This window comes from Mizuhopecten yessoensis, unplaced genomic scaffold (genome assembly GCF_002113885.1).
Source record: "Mizuhopecten yessoensis strain PY_sf001 unplaced genomic scaffold, ASM211388v2 scaffold10985, whole genome shotgun sequence".
NCBI classification, from domain to species: domain Eukaryota; kingdom Metazoa; phylum Mollusca; class Bivalvia; order Pectinida; family Pectinidae; genus Mizuhopecten; species Mizuhopecten yessoensis.
Window position 1 is genome coordinate 1,983,760 of NW_018408820.1, and position 18,967 is coordinate 2,002,726.

Genomic DNA, 18,967 nt, shown 5'->3' on the forward strand with positions numbered 1-18,967 from the left:
AAACGTTGAGAAGCATTTATATTGATTTTAATGGAAACGATATCAAGAAAAATACACTTATGATAATATAGGCAGTATGACGATTGTGATCACCGGACTACTAAAAATTATAATACACCAATATACCGCCTCAAGCACGCAGGCATCCTTACGAGTATGCAGACACGCCCTGCAATTACCTTAGCTGTCAAACAAATACATTCATGAAAGTTAACTTTCCTTTTTGCAGTAGTAACATTCCAGTTTTCTGCATTATACTATAAGCTCAAGTGTCAGGGTTTCCTAGATAGATGTACCATGTTACCCAAAAACCCACTTACCCAGGGTTCTCTGTCAGAGATCTTTCCATCTACGTTAAAGCAATTCGACGGCTGTCATCCTATCTGATTTTCGCCTATGTGAATTCAAGGCCAACCATAATTGAAGATGGAATTGAACACTATGTTTTGAATTTTTCTAGTGCCTTCAAACTCTTCTAAATTTTACGGGATATTTTATGACGGGTTCCGCATGCGGTACAGGATGAACTTTCGAAGCAATTAGTTCCCCTTCCGGTTTTATGTCGGGGTTTCTGACCTGTGTTTGTCTCTTCATCGTTATTTTGCGTCGGAATTCGCCCTTGTGTATTGACAACGAGATATATTTTTGATCTATGTCACTTCCCGATAGTCTAACCAGCCAATCCAGTTACAAGCGACTATATATCTTAAACAATAATAGTATAATGTATGATGATATCCGTTTATTAACGCCGTGCTGTGACAACGCATACATTTCACAAAATGAAATGATTGGTTATTGAGGTACTCGTCCTATGCTTCATGCATTATTAAATTTTCATTAGGTACACAAAGACATATATATCTTATTTTTAATCCTTTTCCGAACAGAATAAATGATTCAGACGACCATCATTTGTTGTAAATATACCAAGCATTACAACGTAGTGTTGACAATGGGATTGGGACATCGTATCTATTTACCTGCCATTGATTTAATGGAATCGGTACATGGGGTGTATATAAATACATGAAACTACCATAACAGTTTGAATAGATCCGATAGCATTCAATAAATTATGGTGGAATTGGGTGGAATTGTAACATGCACGGCACTTTATCATTTGTGTTACGAGACAGCTGCCAATTGTAAAGCAATCTCGTAAACATATTCAGCAGTGAATAATGAATTGACTTTCTGTCATTATCAGTTAAAATATTCTTTCGTCAATATTATTTTATTGTTTACCAGCCGTAAGGTTATTATTTTGATCGTCACTTTCTCTCTAATGCATATGAAATTTAACAGTGATCATTGTGAGGAGAGTAAAAATGGGAAAAAGGTCAGATCCGCCTTCGAACATTGTACCTCCAAACACGAAAGAGTCTCTCTAATTGACGGAGCTAGCTGATCAACGGTACCTTTCCCAGTCCCAATACCTTTTTGTTATCTTAAATGCAGAAAGTACAGTGGAACTCTCTAGTGTTTTTCCTGCAGTGGGACAGGTATCCTTAAGTGATACACATCCAGCAAACATCCGCTTGTACGGATCCAGTGCCCATACCAGACCATACTGTCGTAATACTTGACCTTTTAATAGACACATATATAACGAATATATAAAATAATATATAAAAAGCATGAAGCAAGTGATATCTTAAGATACAGGCAAAATTATTTGTGGATTTTTCAGAAAGAATGAAGATTAATATTTACACGTAAAGTTCGGCCATGTTTCTGTTGAAACAATCATAATGAGCACATTTACAGAATGAGAAGCCGTTTTCTTCAGTATGTTTGTTTTGCAATAAGAAATGCAAATTATCTTTAAAAACAAAATGGAGATAATTATATACACCGAAAAATACGGTCATTATTCTGTTTCTGAGCACAATAACATGTCGCGAAGCCATTATTTAGTATGCATTTTGCATTAAGAAAAAGAAAATGCATTTTAACGGGTATTTTAGCCAAATTGTAGCCATTTTGTTCCTTCGCTTTAATGCTTTGTTTCGGTTTCAAATATTCAATAGATTAACAGGTTATTGATGTGTAATTCAGCATCTACTGCCCGGTACAGTGGTAGTACATTAATGACATATGCATATTTACCCTCTTGTGAGTGCTATGTCGGGGAGGCATTGGGTACTGTTTATCACTACCGATCAATCATATTTAATGGTAATAGATATAGCTACATGTACAAGTATAATTAGGGGTCGACGTCCACGGCAGAGCACTTATTGACCTCGCCGATAATTGATATCAAATGATAAACAATTGTCTTCTTGAGGTCCAGGTCAAAATGGCAGACGAGCGGTTAATTTGCTTGATATCTTCTTTGGGTCAGATGGTGCAAATGACACGTGTAATTCGTATTTGTCAGGGTCTTTGTCAGATAAGTGTTTACAAGGATATTTGTATTCATTTTGAACTATTTTATGCATAATTATCCTGTTGTGATGTCCAATATAATTATATATTTTGAAATGATATGAATGAAAAGTATATCAAGTCAATTTGTTGTATCCTTTTAACGGTGCTGCCAATTTCGAATGAAACCTTGCGAAGTTGACTAAAATGCTTTGTTCATTACAAATGCCTGATATATCTTATCACAATAGTTGAAGCATCAAGCTTACTTTCGATTTTAGCCTTTCTTTGAATTAATTTATAATATTAAAGTAATAATTACGTATGCAGCCGATTCAATTTACATAAAGAATTGAAAATAATTGGATACTTTCATCACTCATCGAAATCATTGAACTGACGTTTTACATTGTTTTGTTGTTTAAAGTAGATTCATGGATTGGATCCTGACAAATACAAATATACAACCTGTAATTAACTTTCGACCTTTCATTTCAACAAAAGATTTAACGTGAATACTGAATATTTCAATATGATACATTTTCTGGTCTTTTCTTTGCTGTAACAGGTTTTTCTAGGCCAGAAGTACGGGTACCGACCTCTACCGACGTTCATCGTTGCCACGGAGTTCGAGATGATCCGTGAGTGTGTTAAGTCGGTGAAGGACGAGATCGAGGTCCTTGACAAATGGTACATGAAGGACGAGAACACGGTGCCAGCCGTCTATGTACTCCAACCGATCAGCTCCATACTCACCAACTTCAACAACAAGGTGAGTTTTGTATCATGTTCTGTTATTGTATTTAGGAGGCACATGACACATGAATGTTATAAGAAGGAAAATTTTGAAATTGGCGGAGAACATTGTTACGTTATAATTGAAATGAAATCATTAAGTGAATAATAAATTGATGTTTCTAAAAATAGTAACATTGAGTAAATATTACATATCACCGACCTCTACATGATAAGTATCAAACCAATTAGGATGTAGTGAAAATGTGCATTATATTATATTTATAAACAACTGTATGTGGTTAAAATCAAAATATGTCATTAGATATATAGTCAATTTATGTATTCTTAAGTCGCTGCTTCCGTCCTTTTTTTACATTTGTTACCAAGAACATCATCAGATGTTTGTATCCTACGTTGAATTACTAAGTATTAAATACTTCCGTCACATAACACCATTGTCAACATGATTCAACATGTAGATTTTTTTTATGCTAGAAATAGCATAATTACATTTTAAATAGTTATTATATATAACATCAATTAAGCGAGCTATATCTTTTGCAAAAATACTCCTGAAATGTTTCAGTAGACGTAAATGAAGCAGAGGACGCTTACCCTTCCGAAACAGCTGGTCTTATTTTGGCCTTCTTTAACTGATCTTGAGTTTGAATTATTGTTTTGTGGACACTTCGGTGATATTGTGTTGTTCAATGTAGAATATTCGTTCTAGATTTGCAGAATCATTAAACAAATATGTATCGGATATTAAACATATAATCATCAGGCCCGCCACTGATTTTCGTTTACAAATATGTATCGTCTATTGTCACTTTTTTGTTTATTCGAAACTGACGAATTTATCATTTCTTTATTAACTGAAAGAGCTAACTGTGAAAGAGGAATATGTTTTGAGGTTTGACCCTTTAAACTTATTGCGGTGTGGACTTTTCGCTTGATTTAAGGTTTCCAAAATACACGTATTCTATATACGATGTAAGCTGTAACAATTACTTATATAATATATACACATTTTTTTCGCATGTGGATTTTTTTGGAAGCTTATTTACTCAAAACTAACAGGAATTAGAATAAAACATTTGAATTTTTGATGAGATACAGCCGAGGGTTTCGCAACTTGTGCGTTACGTTGTATATCTTGCAGATCGTGCTAACGAACAATAAATTCATTTATTGATGCTCCAGTGACGTTCGATACGTGTTAAACCGTTGATGTATAGTTCAAGGCTATCAGGGAAAGAAAATCGCCTTCATCGTTCGAGCGCGTAAAATTCATTCAGCAGCAAGGAGTAAACGTTACCTGCGATTGACTTCGTGATGCACGGAGCTGATGACACTATCGCGTTGTTCGCTTTACATCCGAGTCAAGGCACGCACACCTTGATTTACATAATGTGGATATAATCTTTATTGGGAATATCCTGATTACATTGTACCGTGCATGTTTAAGTTGGTATCCCTTAAAACAGCCGATGACGTAAATAGTGTCTATCTACTCACTTGATTACGTATACGCGGACAGAACACGAGTTAATAATTATGCTAATTTTCGTCTTGTATAAAAAGATGATTTTTTGAGTAGAATTGTTCTATTGTCGCCTTGCATACTTGAATTGGCTTATTTTCAATACCTGATTTAAGGAATAGACAATTTTAGGGGTATTACGGTATATACCGTATATTAACTAAAAACACTTTGTCATTGCTTTTAATTCAAAATAAATCAAACATTTCAATGAATAGTTGTTGGATATTTCTGATTTATTTTTCATTGCGTTTTTTTTAAATGACACTTTATAATTGAAAAAAATACACCCTTCTGGAAAACCAAATTAAAAATGATGCAGATACTAATAAAAGTCAGTGCGAAATGAAAACGGAAAGATGGCTCAATATGGTTTCGTCCTTGTTTTGGTTCCTCGTAACAAAATGCATTATGGCAAAACATAATTTAGTAACACAGATATTTTAAGCACTTTTTAATTTTTGAAACGAATAGCATGTCATGTGATAAGGTGGTCACCAAAACGGCCGAGGTTCCATTCCCTGGAAGGACATGAAAAGGTATGGGGTCAGATACTGGACCAAGTGGGTTTTCTCCGGGTACTCCAGTTTCCTCCCACATTAATCTAAGACTCCCTGTGCGCTACCATCAATAATTGTTTTGTTGGTCGAACTTTTTAATAATTGTTTAATAAAATTTGCTCTCATGGTACATAATGTATAAGTGTGTAAAACAACAATGACACCGATTAGTTAATGCTGTTTTATCTCTTTGAAGAATATCAACATACATTCAAGTACTGCGTAGCTTTTGCTTTACCGGTTCAAAAGTAACTCTACGGCCCTTTTATTTGTTATTTTTATGACAAACTAACCATGCGCTTCTATTTATTCTGTTGTACATGAAAAATATTCATGGTTTTAGAATGTCATTTCATCAGTAGTCGGAGTTTTCTTCCCATATTGTTCTTAGTAAAACAGTTGTTTTAAATACCAGATCAATCTTCGGTATTGACTTGTTACATTGTAACGACAATGTTCTTGATTAAAAACCGAAATCAAAGTCGATCTTTGACGCTTTGATAGGTTTTAACGGAGATCGCTTTATAGATGGCCCTTCGATGCTTAAATAAAGATAAAAAGCCTTTATCACTGTATTCTTTTGATGTCAAAGAAAACCGCAATCGATAGGACACGATCGGTTAGCAACGGTGTGTTTGTTTCCATCCGGCATTGAAAGTAACAAGGCTGGTGTTAAGGCCACAATGGAATAATTAGTAATACCAATATCAAAATATTGTTTTCCTATTTGACTGAAACTACACACTTTGTTTAAATTTAATTATGAAAGCATTCTTCCTCAACAGGTAGATAAACCAATATAGATGCGTTATTAAACCTTCTATTCGAGATGTTTTGACATAAAAGCATTTTACATTACATCGATGTAGGAATTAAGCAACTGTTGATTTATACATTTACAGTTAATCAGTTATGTAAAAACTTTCTGACTGACTGAAAAGATTGTGAAGCACAACAAAAAAGTAAACATAATTGTTAAATATTGATTAATAATGTAGAAATATATTACAAAGGAAAATGTAAAATTAATTCGATATTGGTTTATGGTAGCCTTCCTTCGTTGAGGACATCAAAATGGAGAATATAACTCAGTGCGCATCAGCTCTGACGTTCGCTATCATTTCAATATACCTTCCTACATATGTGTGTTTGACATGAGCGTATGGATGTATTAACTATTGCTTAGGGAATAAACAGTATTCAAAACTTTTAAAAAACATTTATCATAATTTGTGGACGACACACTGTCTTAATGACTTCCTACTCTGTGTAATTCTAAAAAGCTAACTACCGCTATGTAATAATCTATTTATTGACGACAAAAAACATCTGCCCTGTGTATATAAAGAGGCGATCTGCGTCATACATTCTATTTTCAGAAAGATCAATGCTTTGTTCAATCATTTAAAAGTGAATCGACGTATGTAGTAGTTAGTAATAAATATTTGTGAGTCGTTTGAAAGCCGACACACTGTCGCAGTAATTAGCTAATTGTTGGCATTAAATTATCTCGTTTTTGATACGCCTGTCTTTGTGTGGTGAATCAACCTGTCGCATTTTACAAAATAATTACTGCAATATTTTATCTACACAAGACCATTTGCAAGGCAAATTATTCAATGAATCATTCGCTAAATAAATTCTTTCCCTTATATATTTTAGCGATAATAGCTGTTTATATTCAAAAAGAATACCCTTAAGCATCCCTGAACCACTGCCAAAAACTAGGTATTGACAAGAACTTTCCACCGCATGATTATAGATTCTATAAACAAAATTTAATCAACAACAGTGTTTTGAGTGTTGACAAAACAAAACAAAAATACCTAGGCTAGACCCGGATTCGAACCCTGAACTTTAGACTGCTAAACGATCGCTCTAATGGATTGAATTGAACTGGCCTAATTGTTTGACAGTCATATCCGAACGGAAGTAAAGGGGATGCTACTGCAAAAATTAAACAACATAGTGCATTGGGAGAGTGATCCTTCAAAATTACTGCGAATCTCGGTGTTCACGAATACAACGTGTTGCAAGAGTTCATGAAAAAGAAACCTTTCAATTTGAAATATCACGTGATTTACAATTATCATATACGTTCTCGTAGTCAACACGTTATAAAACAGGGTATAAATCGAGTTAAATTGTTCTGGTGTGACTGATTACTTATGAAATAAAGTCTAAAACTATCCTAATGAGAGAATTCTATTTTTTCAGAGACATCAGCGACTTCAAGAACTTGACCAGAACACCTGGTGGGAGACATTCCTCAAACTACAGCGGATCATGAGAAAGGCCGCTCAAGTACTTTTCATAACCAAAAAACTTGACCGCGAACAGATGCACAACTACTTCATGTCCGGTATGTTACTGTGATAAAATCCGTTATTTTCGTGGAGAAAATCGTTGCCTTGTAATTTAACGCCTTCTTTGGCTTATGCATTCTTTAAAACTGACGTGTCACCCGCGTAATGTACAGGCCGCTTCCTACCAATTCTGCTATGAAGATACTTTCTATCATTCATTTGAGACAGCATCAAACTAGTAAAAACATGTCTAGTGGTCAACCCTTAATATAGCACTGTTACATTGTTGTCCACGTAAGGACCCTGTAAATGATAAAAGAATCCCTGAAAAACTCGGACCGAGCTCTTTCCCGAAGTTAGATTATGAATGTCAGCCTGGTAAATTCTAGCCGCTCCCTACCAACTCAGCTGTTCGTATTTTTTCTTTTACTCACTTGGTATATCATAAGACTAGTTAACAAGAGGTATTGGGTTCGACCGCTAGCGGAGGCACTGAAAACATAATCACCTCTTTTGCACAGGAACATTATCTAATATTGCCTCTTTTGTATTTCAGTGACGGAGCGGGAAGTTGAACGTGGGATCTTAAAGGCCAATAACGTTCAAGATCACTGCCTTGCATACGTCAGGGAAATCGCCAACATCAACCCAACAATGTATCGCTTTGCTTACAAATTTGTGGACTTTGCTGCTCGAAACATAGATGGAGAGGCTCAGAAACTTCTCCAAGTGCTGCGTGACGACAAGCTGACAAAGAAAATGCCAGAAAGCAATTTAGTTCGTTTCAAAGTAGACTGGGGAAGAGAAGGTATAGACAAAGACACTCATAAGGAGTACTTAGAAAACTTTACGAATCACTTCCATACCTCCATTGCTAAACTTGTGGACGATGCCATGGCAAAACACGAAAGACTCTCCAGTGACCCAGTGTTTACTGAGGCCCTACAGCATCTCCATGCGTGTACAAAGTATTGCAAAGTGTTTCAAGGACGCGGGGACATTGTGAAGAAGATAGAGGAACATATTGTTGGTCCTTCAAACAGACCTTTTATTCTACATGGAGAAAGTGGATGCGGGAAGACATCTCTGACTGCCAAAGGAGCAAGTCAGGTAAGCATTGTTTCTCTATTAATGATATTATTTTTTACCAAAATTAAAAATTAAAAAAATGTCAAGAAAAAAATAATAATATAATTGGCATAGCTATAACGAATATTATTTATTATATAAGTATTAATTGATATATTTAGAAAGATTTACACATAGCGCTCGATATTGTATGCCTGTTTATCAGAATAGTGTAAAATTAACAAAAACAAACTTTGATGTTTCAACAGTTAATCTTGTGTACATAGTACCTGGATGCCAATTATATAATTTTCGTCGCAGTTTAACTTTTGGTGTTTCCGCTCTCCGAAATGAGGAAGAATTTTAACATGAGAGGGAACATTAGTTAAAGACACAAAAACAAAGTTATCAAATGTGCAGGGCTAAAATTAACACTGGACTGGGTAAATGAAGAAGAATTTCGACATGAGAAGGAACATTAGTTAAAGACATAAAAAAGTTATCAAATGTGCAGGGCTAAAATTAACACTCGGTTAATACAGATTTTACCAGGGTAGGGCGAAAATTTGACCGGGTCAAAGTTCCTCGGTATATAGTATTCATTACTAAATGTTTTTAACTCAATAGTTATTTTTATCAGTGTTACAATATTTAAAATCCTTCAAATAATCACAAGTATTTTTTATTTTTTTTCAGATAAAGTCGTGGTTCCCAGAAGAAAGAGAGCCAATGCTAGTCATTAGATTCCTTGGCACAACGCCAAACAGTTCCAGCATCATTCCCTTGTTGACAAGCTTGTGCAAACAGATATGTGTATTGTATGACGCGCCCATGGACGATATCCCTGACGAACTGGCACCATTGATACATCACTTTAAAACTCTTCTTAACCTAGCAACAGAGGAGAAACCTCTGGTACTGATCCTGGATTCACTTGATCAGCTATCAGGCGCAGATGGTGCACATCAACTCGCATGGCTTCCAGCTCAGCTTCCGCCAAATGTAAAGATGATTTTGTCTACTTTGCCACGGCTGTACGGAATACTGGATACCATCCGAATCATGATCGAACCAGACGAGAACTATGTTGCAGTGCTTCCCTTAGGAGAAAACTTAAGTGGTACTATTTTGAAGTTCTGGTTAAAGAATGGGAATAAAGCAATAACTGATGCACAATGGGACTTGGTGAATGAGGCATTCACAAAATGCAATCTTCCACTTATGGTAAAGCTTGTGTTCGATCAGATCTGCACGTGGAAATCTTACACAAAACCAAGTACCACCGTCCTTCAATTCACTATACACGATAGCATTATGAAACTGTACGAACGAATCGAGATCCAGCATGGGAAAACATTAGTTGCACACGCATTCGGATACATTACCGCTGGAAAAAGTGGCGTGTCGGAGTCCGAACTAGAAGATCTGCTTTCTCTTGACGAAAAGGTTCTAAACGACGTGTACCAGTACCATCTTCCACCCGTGCGTCGAATTCCACCTTTGCTGTGGACAAGAATTCGGAGTGATCTCCCCGGTTATCTGAGCGAGAGAGAGGCAGATGGTGTCAACGTGGTAGGGTGGTACCATCGCCAGTTTATAGAAGCGGCGAAGGAAAGGTATTTCAGGAACCTCAACTTTGTCAGTACCGTTCATGCAAACCTTTCCGAGTACTTCCTTGGAATCTGGGGTGGTGGAGTCCCAAAACCATTCGAGTACACAGAGGGTCAACGTCGTATGTTCAAACTGGACGAAATGAAAGGAGAAAGTGACAGAAAGGTACCGATTCAGCGACTGATATTCACTTCAGATGGCACTGTCACACGCTTCAATCTTAGAAAATTAAGTGAACTGCCGTATCACTTGGTGCGATCTCACCAGTACGAAGATCTCTACTCCACTGTCTTGTTCAACTACAAATGGCTCCATGCAAAGATGAGTTCGATGCCGTTGCAATCTGTCCTGGCTGATTTCGAAGATCTCTTGGAACATGTTTACCAAAAGGACGTAAAACTGATTGCGGATGCCATTCGTCTCTCTAGTTCAATTCTCAACCACTACCCGGATATGCTTGGGCCTCAGATCATTGGACGGCTGCTTCCGTACTACCAGCAGAACACAAACATTCGGAGTCTGATTCAGCAGTGTGATAGTGATGGTTTAGAGGACTGTGCCTTAGTTCCTGCGCACCACTGTCTCCATACGCCTGGTGGGCCACTGCAATACTCATTAGAAGGACACCCGTTCGCTCCTTTTGGTATCGGTACGACTTCAAACGGCCGTTACCTAGTATCTGTGTCGAACAAGTTCATCATATGGGATCTTCTTAACGGCGAAGTGTTCAGAAATGTTGTGCCAGGAATAGGTGGCATAATGTCAAATCTTTCTATTTGTGAAAATGACAAATACGCTGCAAGCTTCACAAACAACAACCAGGTTGTGATATGCACAATCATGACCGGTGACTACAGAATCATCACACCTGTTATGAACGGAAAGACCGCCTCAATCATCGGAACCTCGATATCTAATGCACACATTGCCATCTGGACAAGTCAGGAGTGGTACCTTTACAACACACAGGGGGAGATGCTATCGAAACACGACACTCCCCTCAAGATGCCTCTTATACATGTAGACCTAGGCAATGACGACAAAACGTACCTCATATGCAAGTCCGGGACTGAAAATGATACGGAAATGGCTCTTGAGGTTCAAGATCAGTCAATCGAGCCGTTTGAGTTCCACAGTGGCATTAGTGTGAACAAGGAAAAAAACGTTCTCTACACATGTATCGAAATAAGCGACAATGCTGTGGCAGTGTACAAACGAGAGGATAGTGTGTGGCGGTATGACCGCACTCTTGGCGACAATTTTGACAAAGTGTTTGCATTGACTCTTTCAGAAGACGAAAACTACCTGGTTGCAACCATTGCGCTGGGATACAAACTCTGGAACCTGAAAACGGATGCACTTGTGCAACTCAAGTTACCCCCAGGAACCAGAAATATCCCCACTAAAAACCAACTCTTCACTTTGGTTGTATTCACAAAACACAACCATTTCGTCGTGGCTGGTGTACGAAAGAATATGTACGTTTGGGACACAAAACAAGGCAATATGGTGAAAGTTCTTGATGCTCATTTCGGAAGGATTATATCGTTACGGGCGGTTAGTTCCGGCTGTAATAAAGTAATTTCGTCTTCCATCGACAAAACCATCAAGGTTTGGAACTTTGACAACATTTTGGAAGATGTTCACTCGATTGACCGAATGGAAAAACCGATCGAAACCATCGACCTTGCGTCTGAAACGCATTATGGTGTTACAACGAGTAGGAACTGCATTGGTGTGTGGAACCTAGGCACTGGTAAACTCGAGTTGTCCCTGGAAACCAAATCTGTCGTTTCATTGGCTGTCATAACTAAAGATGGAAAATATGTGGCTGCTGCGGAATCAGGAAAACTTCTTATCTGGGAGGTATCGCAAGAATCGGCGTCAAAAGTGATTATTCACAAAGACATTCAACAACTCCTTATGAATGAAGGAGACTCACGGGTGATAGCATTGGCAAAAGAAGGGTTTAATAAGGGAAAGGTGACCGCCTACACCTTCCCTGAGGGTGAGCAAGTTTACACCTTTGAGTACAATCTCAGAGTCTTCAAACCTGGCGTTCTGACAATAGATGGGTCGTTCTTTGCGGTACTTGCCACTGACAAAAGTGGTGACGTCCTTGGGGTCTACCACGCGAAATCAGGCACGCATCTATATAACCTTGGACTTAAGTATAACAACTACAAACCGGTGCAGTCAATGAGGGCGATGAGGCACGACCCCCACCAAATTGTGCTTGTCGATGAAGAAAAAGGAAACGTCATTGATCTCAAGAAAAAGACCGTCCCGCGATCTGTGAGTAGATGGAATGGTATGGCAATGAAAAATGGAAAGTTTGGATTGTACGCCCCAAACAGAGGAGGATTGCAACTTCTAGAATTGAAAACGGGCAAGACCGTTAGAACATTTATTCCAAGAGTGGCTGAAGGAGTGTTTAGCATTGATGTTTTGTTCACGCAAAATGACAGGCATGTTGTGTATTACCACTCGGGACATCGTACAATCAGAGTGTTTCGTGTGTCCGACGGTAAAATGGTCGCCAATTTCAAAGCGCATGCCGAAGTGAAAGCAATGGTGAGTACGGCGGAAGGCGAGACAGTTGTAATAGGAGCCGTGGACGGGAGTTTCACGGTCCTATCAATAGCAGACCCGGAATACGAGGAAAGTGTTGAATTCCTCCAGTGTCTGCCGAGCAGGAACTTGCAATCGAACACCTCAAACGGGTATCGTACAGCGAACGGAGACATTGTACAGGGCAAAAACAGCATGGGCACTGCTCTTCAAGTGGCTAGGTTTGTAGCAAAAGCAAGACAGGCCCAAAAGTCAAGGGCCTGTGTCATATCCTGAATTCTAGCCTCCGGACGTTGTGAAACGGTGAAATTCGTTATGTGATTCAAAAGGAGAGACAACAGATGCCCTGCTGTGATAAAGTGGATCGATGATGTTTGAGAGGATATATGTTTTGTATACAGTACAATGTATATAGAATACCGACTTGGTATACTTCTATATCTATTGAATGACATACGAGCTATTTAGAATACCGACCCAGTAAACACTTCTCTCAGCAGAAGATGCTTTAAAGCATTAGTGTTTGTTCTTCACGTGACTATAAACAAATCTACAAAATAGCTTTATCGGAATTCTTTTTGACTGGTTGCAATGGCTGATAGAGGATGACTACATTTGCACGAATACTAGCATGAGAAAAAAAAACGTGTGTAAAATATTTACGTTGCCAAACTGTTGAATGATGCGTGTCATCGTATGCCCTTCGTTGCAGCTGCAAGGATGTTCTGTATTTTGTCCTAACAGGAGTGTGTACAGTTGAAATAACATTCAATTGAAAATGATGTACCACAAAAGGTGACCACATACGGTGATGCTTTTAATATTCAGTATACTGTAAAAGTGGAAATTTTCGCGGTATGGAAATGTTTGCGTTTTCCTCGTTGAGTGATTAAACGCGAAAATATCAACACGCGAATATTCATTTAAAGACAATATACCAGTACATTATAGATGTGTAGGAAAAATAAGCTTCGTAAACGCGAAAGTTTTCACAACCCGATCAGGTTACAGAGTCACCTTGCGAACATTTTCCCACGCGAAAATTTTCCTTTTTACATTAGTTTAGTAATTCATGTTGATATTTATATACAATGTATAATGTATATATCCCAAGGGATCCTGTTATGTACTGTCTGCTATATAGATGTTGACGTATAACGTTATTGATATAAAGTTGTTTATTTATGTTGTTGACGTCGGCATGACGACTGAAATTCCATACAGTGTAAGTTCATTTACGGTGCATCAGAGTTAACTAGCTGTGCATTTCCATTAAATCACTGTAAGTTAATGTATCATATTTAGATATGCAATGTAATAACACCGTCACTTTAAGACTTGATAAATATAATGTGAAAAAGTACCTATTATGACGTCATGATGAACACATGATGACGTCACAAACTTTTGAAAAACACAAAACCATAGATCTAAATTTCCAAACTTTTGTAAATATGCATCCTTTGGCCCAGAATACAATAAATAAATAAATTCATAAGCAAACAAACCAATATATCTAGTCTCCTTTTTAAGTCTCACGACCACTATGACGTCAAACGTGAATCGAAATTTATGATTCCAATTATGTCATTCAAGTTTAATACAGCACACGTCAGTAGTATTGAGCATGACAAGACAACAGTAGTATCCAGTTGTTGGAGGAAAACTTAATAGTTGACAATGAAATTCAAGAACTTCACTAAATAGATTTGATCACGTGATCAAAGGGTGATTTACGTTGCTGCTTTATACTACGGCGATGTACGTTCATTGTATAGGGGACGACATTCAATCGGTGTGTAAATTACAATGCACCAATACAATGTTCATTGTATTATACAGTGTTCAAAGTAATTTATACATTGCTAAAAGTTATCTCTTTGACTCTATCGATGTAAATAAATCGACACATGGAATATAAAATATAGATATGATGAGTGTTGCTGATAGGATGTACAAGAGATATGCTGTTAATGCTATGATAAATTAGAGAGACACGTATTAACCGAAAATGCACAATTAACTATTGCAATCTCTTTAGCCCTCATATTTAACAACAGATGATTTCCAAAGGGGGGGGAAAAAGATAAAAATATAGAACAAATATCATTCTTAGTCACAATATTTCGGCCTCCTGGCCTTCTTCAAGTGTGAAAGTCAACGGTTGTTTCAAGTAACGTCCATCTTGCTTATTCGGAGGTACAGGAAATGACGTATAAATATAATAATATTTAAGTTTTTAATTGGAAGCCGTCTTCATTGAAATCCGGAAGTCGTCTAAAAGAAGAAACAGAAGAACGGAAGTTCAAAAATGCAACACTTTCGGAGTTGTTAATTAGGAATTGTCGCCTAGTGGAAATGATTGACATTGAAAATATAAACAATCCGAAATGTAACTTTTCGAGATGACTTTAATCAAATGTTAACGGTTAAGATTGTTCTACGGTAAACTAAATTCGTCAGTGAAAGAAAATGTACTGGAACATTGGTAGCATCATAATTATATACTTTCAAAAATATACGTGTAGACAGTAAACAACAATAAAATCTTTCATGTGTAAAACGACTGCTTCAACCAATTTGGCCAGAGACCACTAATTTCTATTTACCCAAATACAGCTATATTTCCCCGAGGCTATCCATTATAATGTGCCGGTCATGACGTCATATATTACGTCAAAACAATAGATACCTGTAGATAAAAAAAAACTGCCTTCCGCGCAAAAAATAATTACTAATAACAATATTGCGATATTTTTTAATGTTTTTTGCTAAACTTGAAGAAAGTATGGTGATTCAAAGCGGCGTTCTTCTGAAAATGTCATTTCTATCCTTATTCATTGTAAAAGAGTGACATTTTTTCCTCTCTGTATATATTGTTTTCGCAACTCACTTAACGTATACGTACTAATATGTTATAACCTTAGGCCTTGGATGAATGGTGCTACCGTGACAATCCAGTGACGGATCTAGAGAAACATCTGGGAGGGATTCCAAATTTTCTTTGGGATGGGGGGGGGGGGGGGGGGGGGGCAGTTGTGTACATAAAGCCCAGAAAATCCCTCTAGATCCGCCACTGCAATCGTTAATATATAATGTGTTTCTATATATTTTATTGATAAATGTGGCTTACTCTGATGCTATCTGGTTGTATATGTTAAGATCTGTCCATTGAGAAGTAAAATGAATATATTACTCTCGATCACCATGACGCTTTCCTCTCCGGCACAACATTTACTAGTAGCCCAAGCGTTTTGATGGTATCAAGACACATACTGTCTCAAATAAAAATGCAGCTTTGTCGGGGTTTTTATTTATGAATAGTGCATCGACATCACAGGCCCTACTTTTATAGAGAAGATCCTGGCACTTTCCGCCTCATATCATCCTCGACCAATGTATGTACAGGGAGGTAACTAGCAAATCAAATTCCTTAAATTTTATTTCACATGCGACTAACGACGGTAGATATTAATTAAATAAATAAGGATTTATTTCATTTGTTTCATATCTATCGTTGTTAACCCATATATTGAACTGCAAAATAATTAAGAATAAGTTAATAAATATGCAATTACATATAACAACTCATTTTATGTTACTATGTATTTGTTTGCGTATTACCTCTTATTTATTGCTAACTCCAGTTATTACCTATACTACGGGATGAATCGATCAATTTTTAAAATTTAACTTTATTAAATTGAACTATACATGTATCTGATCATATGTGTTTACTGTAATTATTAGAAGCAATATTGTAAAACGTCAGAACCTGTTGCAGTATATTTCACGTTTAACTTATGTTGTCTAAGTGTCGTGCATGGTCGTTATATTATATACCTGTATGTGATGCAAGTAGACCCGTAAAAATCCATCAATCTTTTTTTTCCAGTTAATCGTTTATGAATAAAAGATTGTTTTCTGTCTTTGTAATATTTCTCAATTTTTCATATCATTCAATTTATTTATTCACAGCAACTTCCTATACACTCTACCAGAAGAAATTCCTTTCATAGAGCTATAACATATAAAAATGTAAGCTATTACATATAAAATGTAAGCTATTACATATAAAAATGTTACCCAATTTGATCAGTGTCATTTTGGAGCTTCTGTTTCCGCCTCCAATAACATTACTTGGGACTAACGTAAAAACATTCAGGTGATCATGTCGTTACGCTGTTCAATGAATATCGTTACCACTGATGATATAGACACTTTAATACAGAAAATTAACGAGTTCCTGTATTCAAATAACTGATGATGTTTAATCTATAATGTAAATATAGGGGATTTTGTTTCAATATCTTACCGGTAATGGTAAAATTTATTGCTTGAACAAACACATATTTCATATCAAACAGTTGGTCATATTTATTGTGATGCCAATTTGAAGCGGCAAATGGATGATAAGTAATCATGTAGCGATTAAATTACGATCAATACAATGTTCAGCAAAACACGACAGGACTAACGGCACAGGTGCGTAGCTGCCAATACACTGGTACGCAGGCGAATCCATCAAATTTCCAAACATTTTACAATAATACATAAGTAGTCTTTAGTATCTTTAACGTGCATGTATGTATTAGCCGCAACAGAGCCAGTTCACATGCAGGGTACCTATTGGTTCTTTAAGCAAGATTCTTTACTCCGCATGTTCCAGTCTACTCAGTGCTAGAATTGTGTAATGCAAGATGAGAGCGCCGAAATGGCAGCTACGGTTGTATGCTTCCGAGGGAGTCGAGAAAGATATTGACTGGTTGCAAAAGGTCCTATTACCACAGATAATAATTTGTGGACCACTTTAAGACGACCTACGAACTAGGTTGTGATAAAGCGGTACATATATAAGAACCTCGAATTATTAATATTATTTTTATAAATACACATTTCTTTGCGCTTACAGCATGTTAAACTTTTTATGAATATTTAATTAAAATAATTAAAATTATACATTCTGTTAATTGGAAGACATACAATAGACCTAGAGAAGTCGTGAAATTAATTGTTTCATCGCTCGCACATAAATATATAATCTGGAGTCCACCTGCGGTGGATTCTCAATTTCATCCACGTGATCACGACGAAAAAAATGTTCTCATGACAAATCCTGAGAGAGACAGTTTGATCATTTATAATTATCTTCTTAACTTGATAAAATGTAGTATGATATTTTTGAATGACTTGACATTTATATCAAATCATAATATGTCCGAAAAAAATGTATAATTTGTTTTCTTTCTAAAAACGGATAATACGCGTAAATACGTTCAAATAAAAGCAATACCTTAAATTTGATATTTTAGAAACTAATTCTATACTGCCAGTCAATGCAATGGAGTACAAGACAAAAACAAACAAAACAAGAAAATAACAAAGTGTCCACGAAACCATGACTCTAACTCAAAATCGATCAAATCAGGGCAAAATATGAACAAAGGAAAGATCAAGTGGAGACTCTTGAAAAAATACAATAAGAGAAAAAAAAATATTCCGGAAGGCTTCGTCGACGACACCTACCATGAAAATACTGGTCAATTGCAAGTTATGCTACATGCCCATGTTGGGAACACGAGTAGTGACAAAAAAACAAAACAAAAAACAATGTAATGAAAATCGTAGGAAACATCGACTATTTTTTCATTGACATGATTGCCGATCGAAAAACTTGTTTATACATAGTAGTCATGTTGTGTTGATCCGAGGACTTGATGATGTTGTCCCCTGGTCTGCAATCCTCAACAACCGATAAACTCAAAAAGTATCCTTTCTAAACCACAGATGTGAAATATAATAATACATAATGTCGGGGTTTATGTAAGGATGACGGAGTTATTTCCCTTGCGTCGTAACTATATATGAACATCTTTCTTCTTAGGTTTAAAATGATATTATCAGGTATTACATTTAAGATTATTCTGGACATAAACAAACAAATGACAAGTAAAATGTTGAAGGTAAGAATATATAAAATATTTGTTATTTATTTATAAATTGTAATGTAAAACGATGTTTTATGAAAATACATATAAACAAATCATGTAAGGATAACAGAGTTATCCCCCGTCATCTTGTCCAACAGTTAACAATTCATCGAAGTGAATTTCAGGTGTTGAAAGTGTGATTCTTCAATAGCTTAATAACCTTTAAAGTCAATAAAACAATTTTTTAGAAATTTTAGCAATTTTAAT

At 36.4% G+C, this 18,967-nt stretch overlaps 1 protein-coding gene across 1 annotated transcript in view; it reads left to right on the forward strand.

Moving 5' to 3' along the window:
• Positions 1 to 15,796, forward strand: part of LOC110464359 (NACHT and WD repeat domain-containing protein 2-like) — a 55,931-nt gene extending 40,135 nt beyond the window's left edge. Inside the window, exons 5-8 of the mRNA XM_021519545.1 lie at positions 2,942 to 3,145; positions 7,432 to 7,576; positions 8,077 to 8,630; positions 9,285 to 15,796. Of these exons, the coding sequence (XP_021375220.1) occupies positions 2,942 to 3,145; positions 7,432 to 7,576; positions 8,077 to 8,630; positions 9,285 to 13,046 (4,665 nt within the window). The 3' untranslated portion in view covers positions 13,047 to 15,796. The remainder of the gene's footprint in view (positions 1 to 2,941; positions 3,146 to 7,431; positions 7,577 to 8,076; positions 8,631 to 9,284) is intronic.
• The last annotated feature ends 3,171 nt before the right edge of the window (positions 15,797 to 18,967 follow it).